At 39.7% G+C, this 22,600-nt stretch overlaps 1 protein-coding gene across 1 annotated transcript in view; it reads right to left on the bottom strand.

Annotated features, from left to right (window-relative positions):
* Window positions 1-17,405, bottom strand: part of LOC145457690 (uncharacterized) — a 37,427-nt gene extending 20,022 nt beyond the window's left edge. The window contains exons 1-6 of the mRNA XM_080335959.1: window positions 17,246-17,405; window positions 16,731-16,758; window positions 14,112-14,213; window positions 13,859-14,046; window positions 11,155-11,218; window positions 10,958-11,091 (exon numbers count right to left, since the gene is read on the bottom strand). Coding sequence (XP_080192085.1) covers window positions 10,958-11,091; window positions 11,155-11,218; window positions 13,859-14,046; window positions 14,112-14,213; window positions 16,731-16,758; window positions 17,246-17,333 — 604 coding nt within the window. The 5' untranslated portion in view covers window positions 17,334-17,405. The remainder of the gene's footprint in view (window positions 1-10,957; window positions 11,092-11,154; window positions 11,219-13,858; window positions 14,047-14,111; window positions 14,214-16,730; window positions 16,759-17,245) is intronic.
* Between the last annotated feature and the right edge of the window lie 5,195 nt (window positions 17,406-22,600).

Here is a 22,600-nt window from a genome sequence, read left to right as displayed (position 1 = left end):
GATTTTGAAAAGGATTATCGCGACCGCGTTTTGATATGTGTGACCCATTAAATACATCCGTTTTGGAAACGCGACCTGATGTGAGGATTTCGAGCGCGCATTATCGTATCGATTATTACACTAATCCAGTCAGTACTATCACATTCAGGAGTATTCAGTATTCAGCAGTGACACAAAAAGCAACCAACAAATAACCAACGCTCGTAAATTAACACTTCAAAAAGTGTAAAATAGATTGCAAATCCCGCGATCGCTAACAAGATAATGTCTCGGGCATAACCATTTTAGTGACTTGGTGTTAAAGACATACCGATCGCTCACAAGGTAATATTTCGGTACTTAGTTTGTCACAGAGCCGTCGCAGACGGTGATTCGAAAACCAACAATTTGACACTTTCTGGTGGTCGCTATATGTTTTGACACTTCGAACAGTGGGTGACTTTAGTTGCGCGATAAGAATTATGAGAATATTCAACCAATGTATCAATTTGCCAACTCGAAATGAAACTTACTACACAAACCAAGTTGATTCGTATCTGAATGTGTTAATTCGGTACAATTCTAATTATTTTGAGAAATCTTTTCGTGATCTTTTGATTCGACCATAACCCGAATATTACTGACGCCGACTATCAGCCACATTGAATTATTCGCACATTCCACGCCGCTGTTTTCACACTTATAGAATCAATACCAACTATAATTCTACAAGAATCAAGAATCACAAGTATGTGCATTATACAGTTATTGTCTTTATCAACACGAAATCAAACTCTTAACAAAAACACGCATCTTATCACTCGTCAACTCTATCATGAAAATCCTCGAGTCCTTATCATCAAAAATGTTATAGCGCGGCGTCGGAATCCATTCGTGAGATGTACTAAAGGTAAATCCAGATAATCCAAAATGAAATATTTGGACTTTGACATAGTCTGAATCGAAATATATTGACAAACATGACTACCAACTTTGATCCAGTCACATTTCAAGATCATACTTTGAAACAATCCTTGAAACTTACAGCTCTATTCACGACTGAGTTTTCCGTTTATCAGTTTCAGTAAATACTATCGCGATATTTTAATGTGTTACTACACACAATAGAATCAATCAATGAAATAACACCTGTTGTAAATATTTCTAACTTGACAACCACTTGTGCATACCACGATCGACTTGTGACGCGATGAGTTAAATCGGAATATTTCAATATATTTGTCGAAATCTTGAACAAACTATCAGGTTATTTTTTGTTGCAATCGAGTGGACGGAAATAGTATTACATCTTCCCATACACAAAAGAGTAAAATACAAAAAACCTTGTCAAGCCAACCCGTTTGTAACTTACCCAACCAAAACAAAAAGTATCCTTATGAAAAGTAGACAAGACTACGCAAGTAATCACTACAACCAACAAACATATCAAGTTCGGTTTTATGCATATACCACCAACTCGTCTTATTGGAATGTCAGCAACTCTTTACGGTCATAGTTACAACCACATTATCTAATTTACCCGACCAACTCGTCATGATCATTCCTGAAATCAACACAAACATGACCACTGACTTGAGTTAACCACAAAACAGCATCAAGTTTTAAATCCGCTTGCAGCTGACGGATTATTCGAATGCTGCATCGATGGAGAATATTATTGAACTCGTCGGTATTGTTACTTCAACAAATTACACCGACTGCGAAAGTTAATATCGAATGGTAAGACTTGATCACATATTTATTGATCACAGACATGACAACATTACCGAGATTTTATAAACTAGTCATATTACTCTACACATCTACCAATATCAAAATGCGAGTCATCCAATTTTTCTACTAAAGTAACATTTCACTTTCGGATTCGGATTCGGTATAGTCATACAAATTGTATTAAATCCAACATCAAAACAAAAGGACTTTTTTAGTTCATTGAAATCAAATCATTCGTCTTCGACTTGTGCTTTTTTAGATTACCCGCGGCAATTCGTTTCGAGTGAGTTGTAACCGAAGTCAAGATATCTTTGTGTCCACAGATATGGAAGATGAATATAGCTAACACAATCACGAATCGACGTTTCAGAGTATTTCACGGATGTAATAAACTTGTTAGTGTCGCCCATCTAAAAGTACGCACGCGTTCGATTTCCATACCGACTGTTGCGATGTTTAGGATTCACTTACAATAACCACGGGTGAGGATTTAACATCAATGTCGTTACTATCGGAATTTGCGACAGAGAATTGAAACATTACACAGGGCGAAAATATCTCTTTGATATCAAAGCACTACACCAAGTACACGATTAATACTCAACTCCGCTCACACTTTTCTATAATACGTGCTAAATGTAAAATATCACGAGGTCGCACTCTAAGACTTTGATCATTACAAAAGTAAATTGGAATATGTTTGCTAGATGCATTCAAATCAGTTAGAAATGTCTGGTGCACAACAATCGTAATATCAAGGAAGTACTTGCTGCACTATAATTCACTAAACGTGTTTTGTATTGTTGTTCATTTGTAGTATTGATTGTTTTTGAACCCTCAAATAATAATTCCCGACATGAAACTAAGCCGCCGAAAGTCGTTACCATCACAAAGAAACAATTTACACGATGTTTGCCAAATTTTGCACTTTGTGTTCGTCAGTAGTATCCATTTGAATTTTTCCATTTCCTCTCGTCAAAGTAGATGTAATCATAGTCGCTAAAGAACTTACTTGGATGTGTTTGAATTCTAGACATAGTTCTAATTTACTCGACGCAAGACCCAAGAACAACCGTAGTTTACAACCGTGCACACATATCCAAAATATCGCACACTCCGCTATTCCTAAAGTACAAACACCCGATACAAAATATTAGCCTACTTGTTGTGTTGTTGCGGCATCATCTTCACAATATCACCCTCAATACAAATGATGTTTATGTGTAACATGCTATTGATTTGAATCACACCCACCTGACGGAGGAGGATTTACTCAATCTTCACAAAATGGATATTGACCAACATCACATCATCGGATTGTATCTGTTTTGCTGGATATGAGTTATGTTAGTTTAACAGTAAACAAATTTCACCCTCTTGGATTATGGACTCAATGCGTTTGCAGTCATTCAATATTTTGTTTGTGTCAACTAGTTACTTTGTATGTTACTCCACAACTCTTACAAAAGTACGAAGGATATTAACATCACACTAAGTAATTAACTTTACTCGATATTCTCGCATTACGAAACTAAAGAATGGTTGGTTAGACTCTACAAACTGTTTCGATATCACAAGACCTTTATTGTCGGAATGGGTGTTCACGTATCTTAATAATCAAATAGTTCAACACAGAACTAGTACTAACAGAAACATCAGAGAGTTGTTTACACAAAAGTTTGTATGTGTACACTGTACAGTATGCGAATACCGTGTGTAAGTCCAGCACAAATGCGGTATCCATCCTAGTTTAGTTAACACAAATTTATTACAACGGGGGCACGTAAACTTTCGTGAAAGAAAAGCATACTCACTCCCAGAGGGTTATGTCAATGCCATAGCAGTACCCCAACAACAAAGTACATATGTTTTCTAGTCACGTTCCTTACATCTTTCACATAGATCAATCTACTTTGCTAACGAAAAGTGCTGAGTCATCACATGATCACCCTCAAACAAAACAGCTAGTAGATATTATCATTCAAAAAATTTCTAACCCTTTACACACCAGTGACAAATCATACAACGAATATGTTTTGTGGGTCGAATTGTTGTTCAGTGTCAAGTTTACCTGTTGAAACTTACATTAAAACAACACAGTCACAATTCAATTAAAACCACGAATCTATTTTCATTTCGTCACATACAGAAAAATAAATTTTCTTTCCCCAACACATACTTGTAACCAATCGCTTTCATTAAACACACAACTTCATAAAAGTATTTACTTTCTACAACATAGACACTCCGATGTAGTCAAGAAATATTTTTATTAATCAAAATCATCGACTTCTGTTTACGGTGTTAGTGTGTGCATGTCATACACGTGGGGCCCGTATTAAAATGGACACGACACAACTGAATGTAAGGAGATAGAAGTCTATCGCATAGATTTACATGTGGTCTTCGCTACGGTTTCAAAAAAAAAAACGAATCATCTCTTTTGCATTGATCTAGACCGAGCAAGTTAGTCAATGACCATGATTGTGTTTGTCATATGCGAATGATAGGGTTACTGTCAAATCTACATACAACAACCTTCTGGCACTCATAATAGCAATTTCATTCTCTCCCTTCGCAGTCATATACCCCCCCCCCCAACTCGGCTTTTTTGTTCATCGACAGCTTCGTTTAACAAGACCAACGACACTGAACCCACGACGTTTACCTATGTAAAATTACCACTTTCACTTGGCATTCCGTCGTTTACCTGGCTAAACATATCATTTTCACTTGGAAATCTATTTTTTCCCAGAGTAAGAAACCTTTTTCACTTGGAAATCTATTTTTTCCCTGGGTAACAAACCTTTTTCACTTGGAAATATATTTTTTCCCCGGGTAACAAACCTTTTTCGCTTGGTGATCCGTCGTTTACCTGAGTAAAAATATCATTTTCCTTTGGGGATCTGGCGTTTACCCAGTGTAACAATACATTTTCTCTTGGTCATCTAGCTTTTCCTAGAGTAACAAAACCATTTTCATTTTGAAATCTGACAAACACACCTGACAATTTGATATTTTTGTATATTGTTACAACGGATAGCGACAAAATATACACCAACAACAACTCCAATACATTTGTGTAATCGTCGAGATTTCCCCCGCGTGTTTACTATATTGTGTCTTTATTGGTCATGTATGTCTCGACATTCAGTTTGAAATCGGAAACCCTGATAAAGTATGTAACCGGATCCGGATATCAACTCTGAATTGATAAACCAATGAACAATATTCAAAGTAAACATGTTACACCCTGTGTTTCCACGAAAAAATACCATCCAGATATACGTCGCGCTTGTTTGCCCACATCAGTATACGCGTAAATGGAGGTGTGTGACATTGCATGCAAAGTGTTGGTATACAAACATCGATCCACAGACATTATCATAGCCGGTAGTTTTGATGTAGATCGAATGTCATCACACCCGATAACAATGTCATACCAAAATGATATGTTTAGCCAGGTAAACGACGGACTGCCAAGTGAAAGTGGTAATTTTACATAGGTAAACGTCGTGGGTTCAGTGTCGTTGGTCTTGTTAAACGCAGCTGTCGATGAACAAAAAAGCCGAGTTGGGGGGGTATATGACTGCGAAGGGAGAGAATGAAATTGCTATTATGAGTGCCAGAAGGTTGTTGTATGTAGATTTGACAGTAACCCTATCATTCGCATATGACAAACACAATCATGGTCATTGACTAACTTGCTCGGTCTAGATCAATGCAAAAGAGATGATTCGTTTTTTTTTGAAACCGTAGCGAAGACCACATGTAAATCTATGCGATAGACTTCTATCTCCTTACATTCAGTTGTGTCGTGTCCATGTTAATACGGGCCCCACGTGTATGACATGCACACACTAACACCGTAAACAGAAGTCGATGATTTTGATTAATAAAAATATTTCTTGACTACATCGGAGTGTCTATGTTGTAGAAAGTAAATACTTTTATGAAGTTGTGTGTTTAATGAAAGCGATTGGTTACAAGTATGTGTTGGGGAAAGAAAATTTATTTTTCTGTATGTGACGAAATGAAAATAGATTCGTGGTTTTAATTGAATTGTGACTGTGTTGTTTTAATGTAAGTTTCAACAGGTAAACTTGACACTGAACAACAATTCGACCCACAAAACATATTCGTTGTATGATTTGTCACTGGTGTGTAAAGGGTTAGAAATTTTTTGAATGATAATATCTACTAGCTGTTTTGTTTGAGGGTGATCATGTGATGACTCAGCACTTTTCGTTAGCAAAGTAGATTGATCTATGTGAAAGATGTAAGGAACGTGACTAGAAAACATATGTACTTTGTTGTTGGGGTACTGCTATGGCATTGACATAACCCTCTGGGAGTGAGTATGCTTTTCTTTCACGAAAGTTTACGTGCCCCCGTTGTAATAAATTTGTGTTAACTAAACTAGGATGGATACCGCAATTGTGCTGGACTTACACACGGTATTCGCATACTGTACAGTGTACACATACAAACTTTTGTGTAAACAACTCTCTGATGTTTCTGTTAGTACTAGTTCTGTGTTGAACTATTTGATTATTAAGATACGTGAACACCCATTCCGACAATAAAGGTCTTGTGATATCGAAACAGTTTGTAGAGTCTAACCAACCATTCTTTAGTTTCGTAATGCGAGAATATCGAGTAAAGTTAATTACTTAGTGTGATGTTAATATCCTTCGTACTTTTGTAAGAGTTGTGGAGTAACATACAAAGTAACTAGTTGACACAAACAAAATATTGAATGACTGCAAACGCATTGAGTTCATAATCCAAGAGGGTGAAATTTGTTTACTGTTAAACTAACATAACTCATATCCAGCAAAACAGATACAATCCGATGATGTGATGTTGGTCAATATCCATTTTGTGAAGATTGAGTAAATCCTCCTCCGTCAGGTGGGTGTGATTCAAATCAATAGCATGTTACACATAAACATCATTTGTATTGAGGGTGATATTGTGAAGATGATGCCGCAACAACACAACAAGTAGGCTAATATTTTGTATCGGGTGTTTGTACTTTAGGAATAGCGGAGTGTGCGATATTTTGGATATGTGTGCACGGTTGTAAACTACGGTTGTTCTTGGGTCTTGCGTCGAGTAAATTAGAACTATGTCTAGAATTCAAACACATCCAAGTAAGTTCTTTAGCGACTATGATTACATCTACTTTGACGAGAGGAAATGGAAAAATTCAAATGGATACTACTGACGAACACAAAGTGCAAAATTTGGCAAACATCGTGTAAATTGTTTCTTTGTGATGGTAACGACTTTCGGCGGCTTAGTTTCATGTCGGGAATTATTATTTGAGGGTTCAAAAACAATCAATACTACAAATGAACAACAATACAAAACACGTTTAGTGAATTATAGTGCAGCAAGTACTTCCTTGATATTACGATTGTTGTGCACCAGACATTTCTAACTGATTTGAATGCATCTAGCAAACATATTCCAATTTACTTTTGTAATGATCAAAGTCTTAGAGTGCGACCTCGTGATATTTTACATTTAGCACGTATTATAGAAAAGTGTGAGCGGAGTTGAGTATTAATCGTGTACTTGGTGTAGTGCTTTGATATCAAAGAGATATTTTCGCCCTGTGTAATGTTTCAATTCTCTGTCGCAAATTCCGATAGTAACGACATTGATGTTAAATCCTCACCCGTGGTTATTGTAAGTGAATCCTAAACATCGCAACAGTCGGTATGGAAATCGAACGCGTGCGTACTTTTAGATGGGCGACACTAACAAGTTTATTACATCCGTGAAATACTCTGAAACGTCGATTCGTGATTGTGTTAGCTATATTCATCTTCCATATCTGTGGACACAAAGATATCTTGACTTCGGTTACAACTCACTCGAAACGAATTGCCGCGGGTAATCTAAAAAAGCACAAGTCGAAGACGAATGATTTGATTTCAATGAACTAAAAAAGTCCTTTTGTTTTGATGTTGGATTTAATACAATTTGTATGACTATACCGAATCCGAATCCGAAAGTGAAATGTTACTTTAGTAGAAAAATTGGATGACTCGCATTTTGATATTGGTAGATGTGTAGAGTAATATGACTAGTTTATAAAATCTCGGTAATGTTGTCATGTCTGTGATCAATAAATATGTGATCAAGTCTTACCATTCGATATTAACTTTCGCAGTCGGTGTAATTTGTTGAAGTAACAATACCGACGAGTTCAATAATATTCTCCATCGATGCAGCATTCGAATAATCCGTCAGCTGCAAGCGGATTTAAAACTTGATGCTGTTTTGTGGTTAACTCAAGTCAGTGGTCATGTTTGTGTTGATTTCAGGAATGATCATGACGAGTTGGTCGGGTAAATTAGATAATGTGGTTGTAACTATGACCGTAAAGAGTTGCTGACATTCCAATAAGACGAGTTGGTGGTATATGCATAAAACCGAACTTGATATGTTTGTTGGTTGTAGTGATTACTTGCGTAGTCTTGTCTACTTTTCATAAGGATACTTTTTGTTTTGGTTGGGTAAGTTACAAACGGGTTGGCTTGACAAGGTTTTTTGTATTTTACTCTTTTGTGTATGGGAAGATGTAATACTATTTCCGTCCACTCGATTGCAACAAAAAATAACCTGATAGTTTGTTCAAGATTTCGACAAATATATTGAAATATTCCGATTTAACTCATCGCGTCACAAGTCGATCGTGGTATGCACAAGTGGTTGTCAAGTTAGAAATATTTACAACAGGTGTTATTTCATTGATTGATTCTATTGTGTGTAGTAACACATTAAAATATCGCGATAGTATTTACTGAAACTGATAAACGGAAAACTCAGTCGTGAATAGAGCTGTAAGTTTCAAGGATTGTTTCAAAGTATGATCTTGAAATGTGACTGGATCAAAGTTGGTAGTCATGTTTGTCAATATATTTCGATTCAGACTATGTCAAAGTCCAAATATTTCATTTTGGATTATCTGGATTTACCTTTAGTACATCTCACGAATGGATTCCGACGCCGCGCTATAACATTTTTGATGATAAGGACTCGAGGATTTTCATGATAGAGTTGACGAGTGATAAGATGCGTGTTTTTGTTAAGAGTTTGATTTCGTGTTGATAAAGACAATAACTGTATAATGCACATACTTGTGATTCTTGATTCTTGTAGAATTATAGTTGGTATTGATTCTATAAGTGTGAAAACAGCGGCGTGGAATGTGCGAATAATTCAATGTGGCTGATAGTCGGCGTCAGTAATATTCGGGTTATGGTCGAATCAAAAGATCACGAAAAGATTTCTCAAAATAATTAGAATTGTACCGAATTAACACATTCAGATACGAATCAACTTGGTTTGTGTAGTAAGTTTCATTTCGAGTTGGCAAATTGATACATTGGTTGAATATTCTCATAATTCTTATCGCGCAACTAAAGTCACCCACTGTTCGAAGTGTCAAAACATATAGCGACCACCAGAAAGTGTCAAATTGTTGGTTTTCGAATCACCGTCTGCGACGGCTCTGTGACAAACTAAGTACCGAAATATTACCTTGTGAGCGATCGGTATGTCTTTAACACCAAGTCACTAAAATGGTTATGCCCGAGACATTATCTTGTTAGCGATCGCGGGATTTGCAATCTATTTTACACTTTTTGAAGTGTTAATTTACGAGCGTGGTTATTTGTTGGTTGCTTTTTGTGTCACTGCTGAATACTGAATACTCCTGAATGTGATAGTACTGACTGGATTAGTGTAATAATCGATACGATAATGCGCGCTCGAAATCCTCACATCAGGTCGCGTTTCCAAAACGGATGTATTTAATGGGTCACACATATCAAAACGCGGTCGCGATAATCCTTTTCAAAATCGCGCATTGCACTGCGGTTTAGTGAATTTCCTGTTTAGCGATACTCGTGACTCTTTACTTGATACATATTCAACACCGCGCGAGAGATGCCTGAAAGTACGAATCACGACCGCACCCATAAGAACACATGGCGAATCACCAGAGATCGCGTAAGAATACATGGCGCATCACCGCCGCAGCCCATAGCAAAAAAGGCGAGTCACGACCACGAGTTTTCACGGCGAATCACCACCGCAGCCTATACCCGAAAGTACGAATCACGACCGCATCCATAAGAACACATGGCGCATCACCGCCGAGAGGGGGGTCTAAAAAGGCGCATCACCACCCCCGGTTTTCAGGCGCGTCACCACCCCGCCTATACTACCCCATGCAAAAAACGTTAGTTCGCGACCGATCGTATATACTACTAACATTGCTTGGATGATATCGTATACACGCGCCAGAAACAGTGGCGAGATTTCATAAGCTGGTCGACCTGAATAACCAATTTGACAAAACGACAGAGTTGAAAATCGGCTGTCCCGATTCTTAGGATAGGATTGAAATTTAAATCGCTGAGCAGCGATCTGTTCACAGATTTACTAAATCCACTTTGGGTTCAGTTCCAGGACACACAATGCTGACAGCATCATAACCACGTTGGCTTCAAACACGCTTCTACTATGTGTGTAGGCTATATAAAATATAAATACCCTAATTCTACGTTTTTTATAAGCATATCACTGAAATAATTAAAACTGGAGTGGCCACTTTGAAACCTTTCAAACTGCGTGAGCCTTAGGATCGAGCTGTCGCGCCAGAAATTGAACATAAAAATTAATATAGGAAGTATTTACCTTAAAACAGTGGCTCTCAAACTTTTCAAGACACGCCCCCCTTATGAAGGTGAAAGATTTCGCGCCCCCCTTAGCGTCATATCACAAAACGAAACCAGGATGCTAGCAAACCTAACGAATAGTTTGATGGCATGGAAGGTTACGACTGTGGATGATAGATTTTTAAATATGAAATTTATACTAAATACAGAGCAATCATTATGAATTGGATGTAAATCGCGCCGAGCTCGAGAAAAATTTTCTGTTTGACTCAGATTCGCGCTCCCTTTCAGATGCTTTCACGCCCCCAGTTTGAGAACCACTGCCTTATAATCATCATTTTAATCAAGTCCCTTCATTAATTCGATTTTAGTACGCATTTTATCAATATTTTTAATAAGTTTCATTAGACTTTCGCGGGCCGCGGGCCGTAGTTTGCCCACCTCTAGTGTAGGGTATTCAAGAATTAATAACATTGATATATTTTGGTTAAACCATGCTTCATATAAATAGGCTGTGTTGCTATTAAACATCTGTTTCTCTTAACCTTCCTGACATCTGCAACTGTACCCTTCACCACCAGGAATGCAAGTGCCATTGTTCCTGCAAGGCGAGCTCAAGCACGGATCCGCACGTGTGCAATGCATTCCAATAAATCCAGAGTTGCAGGAGCACTTGTACCTAAACGTGTCGCTTGGATATTGCAAGGGATTGTTTTAGAAAAATACACCATTGTACACTAACCCGTCAAGAGATTCGGAGCAACGTCCATTAATTGAGCAAGTACTGATTCCACAGGAAGGGTTTTCTGTAAAAAAAAGATATGATATATCTGATTTAATTTGAAATTGCGGATCACTGGAGATCACGAAATCGTTGAAGATAACGATGCCGCCTTAGCTAGTTCATAGCCTTGGGTATTTCCTGGGATCCCACTGTGTAGGGGGATCCAAGCCAGAGTGACATGGAGACGCTGACTGGTGACTTGAAGTAAGGTGTCGAAAATATTTAGTAAAATAGCGTTAGTATACTGCACGGTAGCTGTGTTCGCGATGCATTTGAAATAGATTTGAGAGCACAGAGACAATATGACAGAAAGATATGCCGGGAGTACGATGAGCCATGTTCTGTAATCCACTTCAAGGCATGAAGAAATGGCGCTCAATTCGGCAAAAAAAATGGAATATGTATTCGGTAACGCGCTGGATAATTGAACGGAGTGGGCGGGAATAAACCGCCTCTCAGTCTTGGACCCGTCAGTGTATACGGTCAGGAAATCTGCGTATATTTCAAAATTGAAATCTAGGCTATTAGATAAGATAACTGAGGGTACTGAGCACTTTGATATAGTTTCGCAAAAGTTCGAGATCGACGTTTGGATACGGCGTGGTCCACGGGGCGAGAAAAGAGGCTGGCTTGGTCTGCAGTTTCAATTCTGGCAGTTAAGGTATCTGCGTGATTATATTAAATGTTCGGAAGTTGGGGTTTGCTAGATGATATATGATACCGCGACAGTTCCATTGCATCAGGTTCAGCGATTGGGTCAAGCTGAAAGCTGTTCTGTTGCAGAGGGAAGAGAGGACTGACAACGGTTGTTGCAAGTGTCAGAGACTGATTTGAGGGTTGCACTCTCAACCGTGCAAGTGCACCGGGCACCCCTGGTATTTGCTGGAAACTTCCGCGACTGGGCTAGTTACATCGCTATCCCCCTCTTTGTATGCTGTAACACTAAGTTGTACAAATTTCAAGCAAGCAATTTCAAGCAAGCATTACAAGCGCAAGTATATAGGCGGATTGGATCGATTTGTGCTATTGATGCAGCTATGTTGGAGGGGCTGTCACGGTCTCTGACTGAGGTTTCTCGGGATATCGGCTCATTTTCGAAACGTTGGTTATTGCGAGGTCAGCGTAGGTCAGCGTCGTTTGGGAATGATGCCGTAATGCGCGATGCATTCCTTTTACCATGTTTAAGCACTCGTGAGTACGCGAGGTCTCGGCTTGAAACGTTTACTCTACTCGCGAGCTCTACATCTGGCCAGGATTATCGCGTCGCATGGTTTCTTTCGCTTTGGAATAGGACACCTGATTGCGTTCTTTGATTATTTGTATGCGCGCTTCTTACTTGTACTTAGGGCAGCCTGCATAAGATGCACTATGAGGTTTGTTGCAATTAAGACATTGTACTAAGTTTTTACAGTCGCTGGACTTATGATCTGATCCCCCACATTTGGTACAACAATGTTTCCCACGGCATTTTGTCGCTGTATGGCTAAAACGGTTGCAGTTTTATACCATCTGGTAGGTGGTGGTTTATACGGTCGGGTTTGGAATCGGAGATGGGTGAATGTCAGAAGCCGGGGAGCTGAAATTCAAAAGAACTTCTTGCCAGTGTTCGAAGCCTTCGTCATTCTTCCTACGAAATCGTTTGACATACGAAACCTTGTACGTTCTGAACTCATCCAGCAACTCATCATCTGATATGTCTATGGGCACGCCCCAGATCACAGGGTAGCCTAAGGGAAAGAGGGTTAGGGTTAGGGTAAGGGTTAGGGTAAGAAAACGGATGCCTTAATCGTGATGTTATAGTCTTTGCGTGGGTAAGCGTAACGCATTCCTGGAGTTTCTATACTTGCTTAGCGTTAACGCAAGATATAAGCAAGTGGTCGCCAGAGTTACGCATGCGAATGCCTTCCTATAACTACCAACAAGGTGAAATATTGCTTCGGTGGGGTGGTTCCGGTTCATTTGCTGCCATCATTCCAGAGTTTGGCTTTCTCTTCGTTTGAGCTTTTCAATGCGCTGTAGTTACAGCGCGATCGGCGATGAGGAGCCCAGATAAACCTCCGACACATAGAAACGTAGCAGAGCCGGGACTAGAACCAGCAACCATTGGTGTCGTGACTGTAGTGTTAAACCAACTGCACCACTCGCTTCCCCAAATGTTAACGTAATGAACACATAACTAGATGAACTAACGCTAGCCGAGTCTCTTTACTGAGGAATGAGAAAAAGGCAAGTCCAGGTTTGTAACCATTAACCAAATCCCGAGGGAGTCACAATGTGCATGTAAATATTTCTTGAATACAAATATAGTATAACTTTGAGACAGTCTATATTGAACCAAATATTGTAATTGTAGATGCTTTTCTCATATGAGGGTGGTCATGGCTAAAACAGCAACAATGAGACACATGTTTCAAACAAGGGCCCTATTTAAACATGCGTCCTTTAAAGACATTTTAATTTTAAACACATCCCTACATATAGCACGAAATATTCGGCAAAAGAAAATGAAAATTGTAGATTATTTTCCAGATATTCCATAACATTATATGCAGAACTTCACTATACAAGGGAATAGTATATTACTATTGTAATGAATCCGAATATTTACATGAGAATTACATGCTCATGAACTTGCTTGAGTCGATCAAGAATATGAGGTTACCTTTAACCGTGAGTTCAAAGCTGTACGAAACCGAAGCACTTCTAAGTGTTGTTAGGATGCAGCTATAATTCCCTTCCTCTGATTCCGTGATGTTCTGTAGAGTGGCAATTGAAACGCTCCCACCAGTAGAATTAACCAGACTATCTGGCAGTACGGTTTCTGATATGTCTTCACGTGTCAACTTTACCCTGTTGGTGAAATGGAATATCAACTACACGTCAGTCCTAATTTGGACCGTATGACCGTAGCTTACCATTGGACTGTCGACCATCCTTTAACTTCGAACACGCATTGCAGGACCACAGTATCGCCTTTTATTGCTAAAGCAGTTTTTTTCTCGTTCAATGTACTATTACTGTAAAAAGAACGAATTCAAACCGCGCGTGGGGGTAAGTGGCGGCAAAATAATGTTGTGATGGTGAAGTAATAGACCCGATACATTATTTCGTCGCGATACGTCTTTTTGTCGCTGAATAAATACATGCGTGGGCTCACTCAAGCTTAGTTATTCGACCTTGTCAAGTTTGGTCTGATACTTAGGTGGTCATTTCTTCAATTCGCTTATTATGTTGAAATCCCAGCAGCTTAACAATGTGTGGAGTATAGCGCCAATCTGCGAGACTGGAGCTGTTTTGTGGCAGTGCACCAGCAATCCGTCACATATAGGCTACTAACATGTACTTTGGTTTACACAACTTTTTCACTACTTTCAGTACGCACATATACATCTTATTTGTCACCGAAACGTCGTCGCCTCTACGCGCCTTGAACGTAGGTATAGTGTTCCGTTCGATAGGTCATCGGCAGATGTACGCTTTTGCATCCCTCAGCAGTAAACGTGAGGCTCACGTTCGCGTTCTGTGTGTGAACCTCTGATAGCATAGTGTCCTATATGGTGTCGACACAGACAAATCTCACGTCTCAGTGAAATTGTATCACGTCACAATTTCCATTTGGCTACAGGCAATTTGACGGACATTTTTGACCGGCTTGACGAGCATTAAATTTGGTAAAACGGGTATCAATCGAAAGCTGACTCTGCACTGATTACGAAAATATAAATTTTATTCCGCTCGTGTCTCTGGAACTCCCACAACCAGCTTCGAATTTTTCATCGTTATGGAGATTGGCATTGGGACGCAACAATGCTGTCTGGCTCTTTTTCTCTTGAGCTACTCTCTCGTTTCGCCAGACAGCATTGTTACGTCCTGAGCTACTCTCTCGTTTCGCCAGACATTCGATAATACAGTCGAGTGTAACGACCGCTGATATACCGATGGCTACAGTTAGCTACAGTGCGATCCTTTGTACTAGCTACATAGTGCTTTGTTGAAACACACCTTGGCGTTGTCCAACAACTAGAACAGAATGTATAGTGGTTGAATTGGTAGGTAGTCATACCTGCAATATGAAATACAGTGTTTCACTGATATTTTACTGGGCATTTGAAATCAGATCATGTCATATTATGCAAGACTTTCATCGACAATGGTGATGTAGACTAATGATTTGGGACAAGGGCTATCTATTGAACCAATAGGCAGCCAGATAACCAGGCTATCACCGAAGATATAGTGGATTTTGTACTACATGCGCATCGCAGCAATCTGTTTCTGAGTGCGCAACTAGTGCGCAACTCTGTTAGGCTTTCGCGTCCCCCGAATCTACACTGCATACATAAATTCGCTAATTTGACAATCGACATTCAACCATATTTAGGTTTTGTTCTCTAGCATGGGTTAGATTTAAACATTTTCACCAGAAGTGCAGCCATTTACGGACATACATTTGCTGTCATATCAATTGCGCGTTGGAGATCTTGTAGCTCGCTGAGCACCATCATGCTTTTTTTTCAGCAATCGATATGCGTAAACTGCAACAGCAGATATGCGCTATTCACAACATAAAATATATTGCCGCGTCTTATTGTTTTGGTAATAACATATTATCTCCGACGTTCAAATGATTCATTTCACAACGCCCGTCTAAGTAGTCGCTTATCCATCCTTCGTACGAGATAGTGCTATGTGTTGAAACGAACCTTGCTGTTGTACAACAACTAGAACTGAATATATAGTGTTTGAAACGACAGATAACAACAAATAATAACAAACCACATCTAACAGAAACAAGCAGAAAACATATCACGGGTACAATGATGGCCTCGTATGAAACCATGTATATCATTGTCGACTGAAGTTGTTGCAAATATATTACTTATTGCCTTTCTTGCCTCTCTCATGAATCATGAACGAATAAAATACTTTGAATCAAAAAAGTGCATTGAATAGATGGATCGGGAATTTGATGCCATTGGATTTGCTGGTCGTCAAATTTTTAAAATGACCCAAGCGTTGTTGCGATTGGGGTGTTGGCTACTGCTGCATAACTTTTTAATGGGGTAATATCGGCAGAAAATATAGACACCCCTCTTACACTCTGCTCAATAACAACGTAGCAATACTGAGACACCGAATACATTATCCGGTATGGCCTAGCGCCCTAGACCGTTACGGTCTATAATCCCTTGGAAGTACTCGTCGAAATTGTTGGCAAAGCGACGGAAGGTCGTGATTCTATGGGATTAATATATCATTTGATTGCCCCAGTTGATACATTTGGCGACGTTCAAAACGTCAATATGTACTTCATCATTGTGGCATTATGTTTGCCCGAGTCTTCGCTAGGTATCATGTATAGGCTATCACTTCACTGAAATGTCGGGTGGGAATTAGCTAAACGAAGTCACGTGTCGCCATGAGGTTCAAATTAGTGTTCACACAGAACCTTTCAAAAAGGTTCGCGTTCACACGAACCTGAACCTTTGAGTGGTTCACACCATCCCTAATATGTACCTGTAGTGTATACTTACCTTTTCAAAACGACTTCTTGTCTCCCGCCTGAAATTGTTCATAAATTGTTAGTAATGAACCACCGGCTAAACATTGGAGTGAATTAAAACGCATTCGGTGGACAATCGCAGAGGATCTGATCGGAAATGGTCAGTATGTAGTTGCTATTGAGTTAGACAAAGCATTAGCTCATTTTCCCCCAGCGAATCGACTCGCATTCTACAAGCTCTTAATAGGTGAATTCCTATTTTATGGGATAACTAACGTGGAGCCAACTGGTCCCCACCTAGGGGAGAATTGGGCAACACGAAGTCACGCTTCGCGTAACCTATCCTATATCTTTGAAGTTGCTCGCGAGCGGTAAAGGTGACCTTATTGTTAGTCATCGGGCCGAAGGAGTCTACCTAAACAGAATGGCCGAGAAGAAATGTCCAATGAGATTTACTCTTGCAAGAGCGCACATGAAAACTGAGTTTGTAAATATATCTATATTCTGACAATACAAATATGATAAGAACGATTGATGTTGACAAACCTTTTAGTCCATAAGACACTGCCGAAATGTCGGAGACAAGGAACGTCAACGTAGCAAGAAGTATGCCAATCGATGCCATAAGTGCCATAATGTCCAGAACAAATCCTGAAACAAAAGATGAGCTTTGACGCGCAATTATAAGTATTAGGCTTAAATAGAGGATGTTTGAAACTTTTTCCCTGGAAATCGCAAGAAAAAAGAAGGTAGACAATTCATCGGGAGAGTTATTATTATGCAAAGACTACTCCAAATCGTTTCGACGCCTTCCTGTCTTTCATTATGTCGCAATCTTGTATTGTATTGATCCGGCAAAATTAATAATAAATTGAACTGAACTGATGTGCATTGTGCATACACTATATGTAGCCAAGGCTGCTATGGCATTTTCCGTCTCCAACATCATTCTGCCTTTCAAGTGTTGTAGTCATTTCCAGTTCCCTTGTTTCAAGGAAATTAATCATAAAGCGTTTGGCTAAAGCTCAATTTTGGCATCACGACGAAACAGGGTCGTGAGTGACGTTCGTTAGACAAATATTGATTTTCTAAGACAGACCTAAACGTCCTAACGTAGGAGTAATAAACGGTATGCTGAGAAAGTATTCCCTCGAAGTAAGCAGACTATAGTATAGCTATACTAAGCTGTCCACGACAGTGGTTGCTAGAATTTCAATTGTCTGTAACACCAGCCAACATTCAAAGTTGTACTGACAATGGTCACTGATGGCTATGATGGTCCCACAGGTGCTATTTGGAAACCGCAATCCTAGATTGTCAGGCGGCAGCCATGTTGCCGAGCGAGTATTCCACTCTTGAAATGACTCAAATCTATCCGACTAGGAACTTCACAAAACTCTCAAATCGGTCGTTGCTTGGACTCAAGCAACACTTAATTCAACTCAAACAAGTATTTAAATTGATGAAGATTCAACTTCCAAAACGATACTTGACTCTTGGAAGACGTTTTTCGAAATGTAAATTTTAGCTAATTTGGTTGCCGAAATACGAAGCATATGCAATATTAGAACAAAATGACTTGGCGAATCGCACTCTGAAAAGCGAAACCTATATACTTGATTACCATGAAAACGTTTGGAAGACAGAAGTATGACGATATACTGGCCCCCGCTGACCCTCTCTCCGTTCAGGTCTGGATGTGCATGTGTGAAGAATTGATACGAATGTAATAAAAAATCAATAGGATATAACTGTGGGAGGTCAAAACTGAAATTTATCGGCCGCGATAGCTCATATTTCAATATGTGTCTACAGCTAGCTATACAGTATAAAGGTGATTGGGTAAACACTAGGGTTGGTGTGAACGTGAGGTTCGCGTTCGCGTTCTGTGTGTGAACCTCAGAAATTTAAAGGTTCAGGTTCACAAACGAACCTTGGTAGGTTCTGCACTGTGAACCTTTTTCATATATTCCCATTTTCACTTTATTATAACATCATTGGTTGAAATTTATTGCATTTCAACTGCGGGCTACTCTATCAATGGCGCTGGCAGCATAAGAAATTACCACTAAACGAGCATGCACTTTGACAATTTCAAAAATTTTACTAGGTTTGTTACAAAAGTACGCACGAAATATCCAGTTTTCCGTTTGTGAATATTTAGTGAGTCTCTGCCTTGAGTTTGACCCGGAATCACACAACATCAAGAGTGATATACACTACATATAGGTAGTCAGCGAATGCAGATGCTTATTCAACCAATCAATGAAATTGATATAGTTGTCTGATGTAACAAGATGTAGCAGGCGTGCGGAGTCAATCCTAATTTCGTATTTTTATTGTATCATGAAAACCGAATCCATGCGATTGGGGTGTTAAGGGGGTAGTATCGGTAGCAAGTATAGAAACCCGTTTTACACTTTGCTCAATATCAACGTAGCACAGACGCCAAATACATGGTCCGTCTGGCCTGGACCGCTAAGGCGTAAGCTTATATTCCCTTGAAAGCGACGGAAGATATTAGTTTTGTGAGACCATCATATCATTTGATTTTCCGACCTAGATGATACATTTGGCGACGTTTAAATCGTCGATAGGCTGAATACTCCAGCATTGTGGCATTATGTATAGCAGGAGTCGTCACTAGGTATCGTGTACAGTACATTAATATAGACTAGGGTTGCCATACGTCCGGAATTTCCCGGACATGTCCGGAATTTCACTGAAAAATCGGCGTCCGGGAGGAATTTCTAAAATATGCCTTAATGTCCGGAATTTTGAAGGCTGGAAGTAGTTTAAATTTTTTTCGTAAATCAGCATGAACAATATTATTTATGCTATTCAAAATTCTTTCTTCGTGTCGCGCGGGAGTTAATACAACGTATATTGATATCAGTATGGAAACCAGACACCACCCTCGCCAAATTAGCAATGAAAATATATATAAATAACCATCATATACTAAAATAAGTCTGATTGTAATCGCAATTATAAGCTAACGGTATATTACTAGAGTCGGTCAAGGCCGATTCGATATTTCAGTCACAGACAGTGGTTCTGAATCTTGAGGTCGTTTTCCTTTATCTGGGTATCGCGATGATGTTGGACGTATAATCAGCTTCCTATGCCGTGAGTTTGGGCAAGCAGATTTTTTTTTAGTACTCAGCTTATTAAGTTTGGAGCTGGGCCACGGAACATTTTGAAGTTGGAAATGAGGTCGCGACCATAAGAAGTTGGAAATCACCGGATGTGCTACCTGCTGGTGCCTTTTATAGTAGCCTAATATATGGAAGAATCAATAATATTGACATAAGTCATTCAAAAAATTTAACAGCCATATGCATATTGTAAGTGCCCAAGAAGTTACATCGACTACCCTATGGTGGGCCCAAGATCAGTGTTTTTTTCCGCGGAAGGGGGCAGAAGAAATGCTGTTTCGGACCTGATTAAAACACATAGCCAGACAGCCGCACCGACCTAACAGTATAGCAGAGCTGTCAAACACAACCCCGACAGGCCAGACACGGCCCGTCAGACGATTTCATCCGGAGCGTGGAGAAATATATTGCAGACCCTAGCAAGTAGCAATCACCAGAGCTCACATTACAGATGGCCCAATTCATGACCTATGTTCCACTCCATTTCTGTATACCAGTGGTTCGTGGTTCCCAACCTTTTTTCACCCAAGTATCATTTCGAGGTTTTATGCAGTGCTCGCGTACCACCTACATAAGATAAGCGCGCCGAAGGCGGTCAAAATGTTTCCACCGTGTTGAGGTGCATTTTAAGGCGCAGTATATGATTTCTGTAGTGGATCCATTTGAAATTCTTGTGGTCAAATATATTAAAACGGAATTTGGTAAGGTAAGAATCCCAATGCTTTACGACTAGATCTCTTCCCCGTTGGCCGTCACTGGTGGGATAGTCCCTCCCAACGACGACGACCTTACCACCACGACGACGACGGCTTCAAAAACTCAAAATCAACCCCACCTGAACTAATAACTCCCTTCGGTCGAACAAACAGTATCTACTCGCGTACCACCTGGAAGACCTTCGCGTACCATTACCATTGCTGATACAGTCGATGGGCAATGCTTTGCTAGTGTGACGTCGTATTGACAGACCATGTATCACCTCATTTTTATATCCGCTAGTGGGCGCTAAAGAGTGTCCGGAATTTGCTTCGCTAAAATATGGTAACCCTAATATAGACTATCACTTCACTGAAATGTAGGGTTGGAATTAGCAATATGACGTCACGTGACGTCACGAGGTTCACGTTCGTGTTCACACAGAACCTTTCATAAAGGTTCGCGTTCACACGAACCTGAACCTTTCAGAGGTTCACACCATCCCTAGTAAACACTTTAACGGTTGATCCATCTTTTTTCGACCGATCCATCCAAAAGCGCCGCTACAGTACTAGATACCGTTTCTTCGATAGGCAGAATTGTGACTTCTTCCCGTAAATATAATAAATTATGCCTTGTATCATATATCAATCAAATAAACCGATACGGATTATAGTAGAAACATCCCCCCCGAGTATGATAGGTTGCGCTGTCAGAGCTAGTGTAGTCTATATCAGCGGTTCTCAACCGGGGGTCCGCGACGATTAAAAATATTTGATAACCTAATTTGTATTTTTATTATAAATTTTGAAAATCACGAGGTAGTTGCGCGTCATTACTAGTAAAACTCCTGAGCTCACATCAACAGAATGACCGTCTGAGATGGAACATCCTACTGTGCAGACTCATTTTAATTGGTAAATTGCCAATAGCCTACTAATACAAACATTTTTCTGTTTAGAGATATTTTGTTGGGGATTGCGAGAAAGATTGCGGTGACTTCGAAATGTTTACAAAAATCCATTTTCTCCTGTGATACATAACCATTTCCCCATGATAACTTCAAGATAAGCTGCTACATAAAAATGCCCAGACTTACGTTATATCATGCTCATTAAAAATTTGTTTGACAATTTCTCGTCAAAAGCGTTTCGCGTTATCATTACATTCGCCATGGTACCATATGTATTTGTGGAAATGGATTTTCGGCACTCGTTCATGTCAAATCTAAGGCGCGTATTTTCAAGACACGACTACATATTTCAAGAAATGCAGTTGCAGAATTCGCTTTGAATAATAGAAAGTCAACCCAATTTCTACAGGAATAGGATATGATCTTATTTTCAAGAAAAGTCATTTTGTTGATGTTTATCACAAGGCTACAGTTATCATTTTGCACAAGGCAGATGACGATTGCACGATAATTGAGCTGAATTTGAACTAAAACTTCGTGGGGGTCTGCGGCGGTCCGTGACGGTCCGAAAGGGGTCCGCGAAGACAAAAAGGTTGAGAACCACTGGTCTATATCCACTACGTCAAACGATGTACGTTTTGCATATAGTTTAGTCCTATAACGAATCATACGAAGTTTTTGAAATAGAAGTTTGCAGTAGTCTCCCGCTAAGAATGCAGGGGTTTCTGACAAGTGATTGTGCAATCATGGCTCTTGGTTAAACGTACGCGTCTTGTGCGGTACAGATGCATCTGCAATAAGTGTGAAACTGTTAACAAAGCAAATTTACAACACCGTGTAGACCGAAGACTCGTTTATAGCAGTGGTGAGCAAACATTTTCGCTCGACATCCGCATTCAAAATTATGGGATAGGCAATCTATCGCGATTACGGGTCCATACATAAAGGCATGGCCCTTTTACTGCCAACCCCGCTGTAGTCATAGCATAGGGTTACACAGGGCCGTAACAGCAGTTCGTCAGGCCTCCCCAAAACGTTCGCCTCGGGCCCTCCATAACCGAACTTCGGACCCCCCTTTAGCCTGCACGCTTTTTGCCGCTACTTATTGTTTACATTGGGTGTACGTTTAGTGAG

The sequence above is a fragment of the Botryllus schlosseri genome, chromosome 15 (assembly GCF_051294905.1).
Source record: "Botryllus schlosseri isolate E-star chromosome 15, Bs_hap1, whole genome shotgun sequence".
NCBI classification, from domain to species: Eukaryota; Metazoa; Chordata; class Ascidiacea; order Stolidobranchia; family Styelidae; genus Botryllus; species Botryllus schlosseri.
The sequence above is the reverse complement of the archived record's forward strand: the minus strand, read 5'-3'. Positions and strand labels throughout refer to the sequence as shown.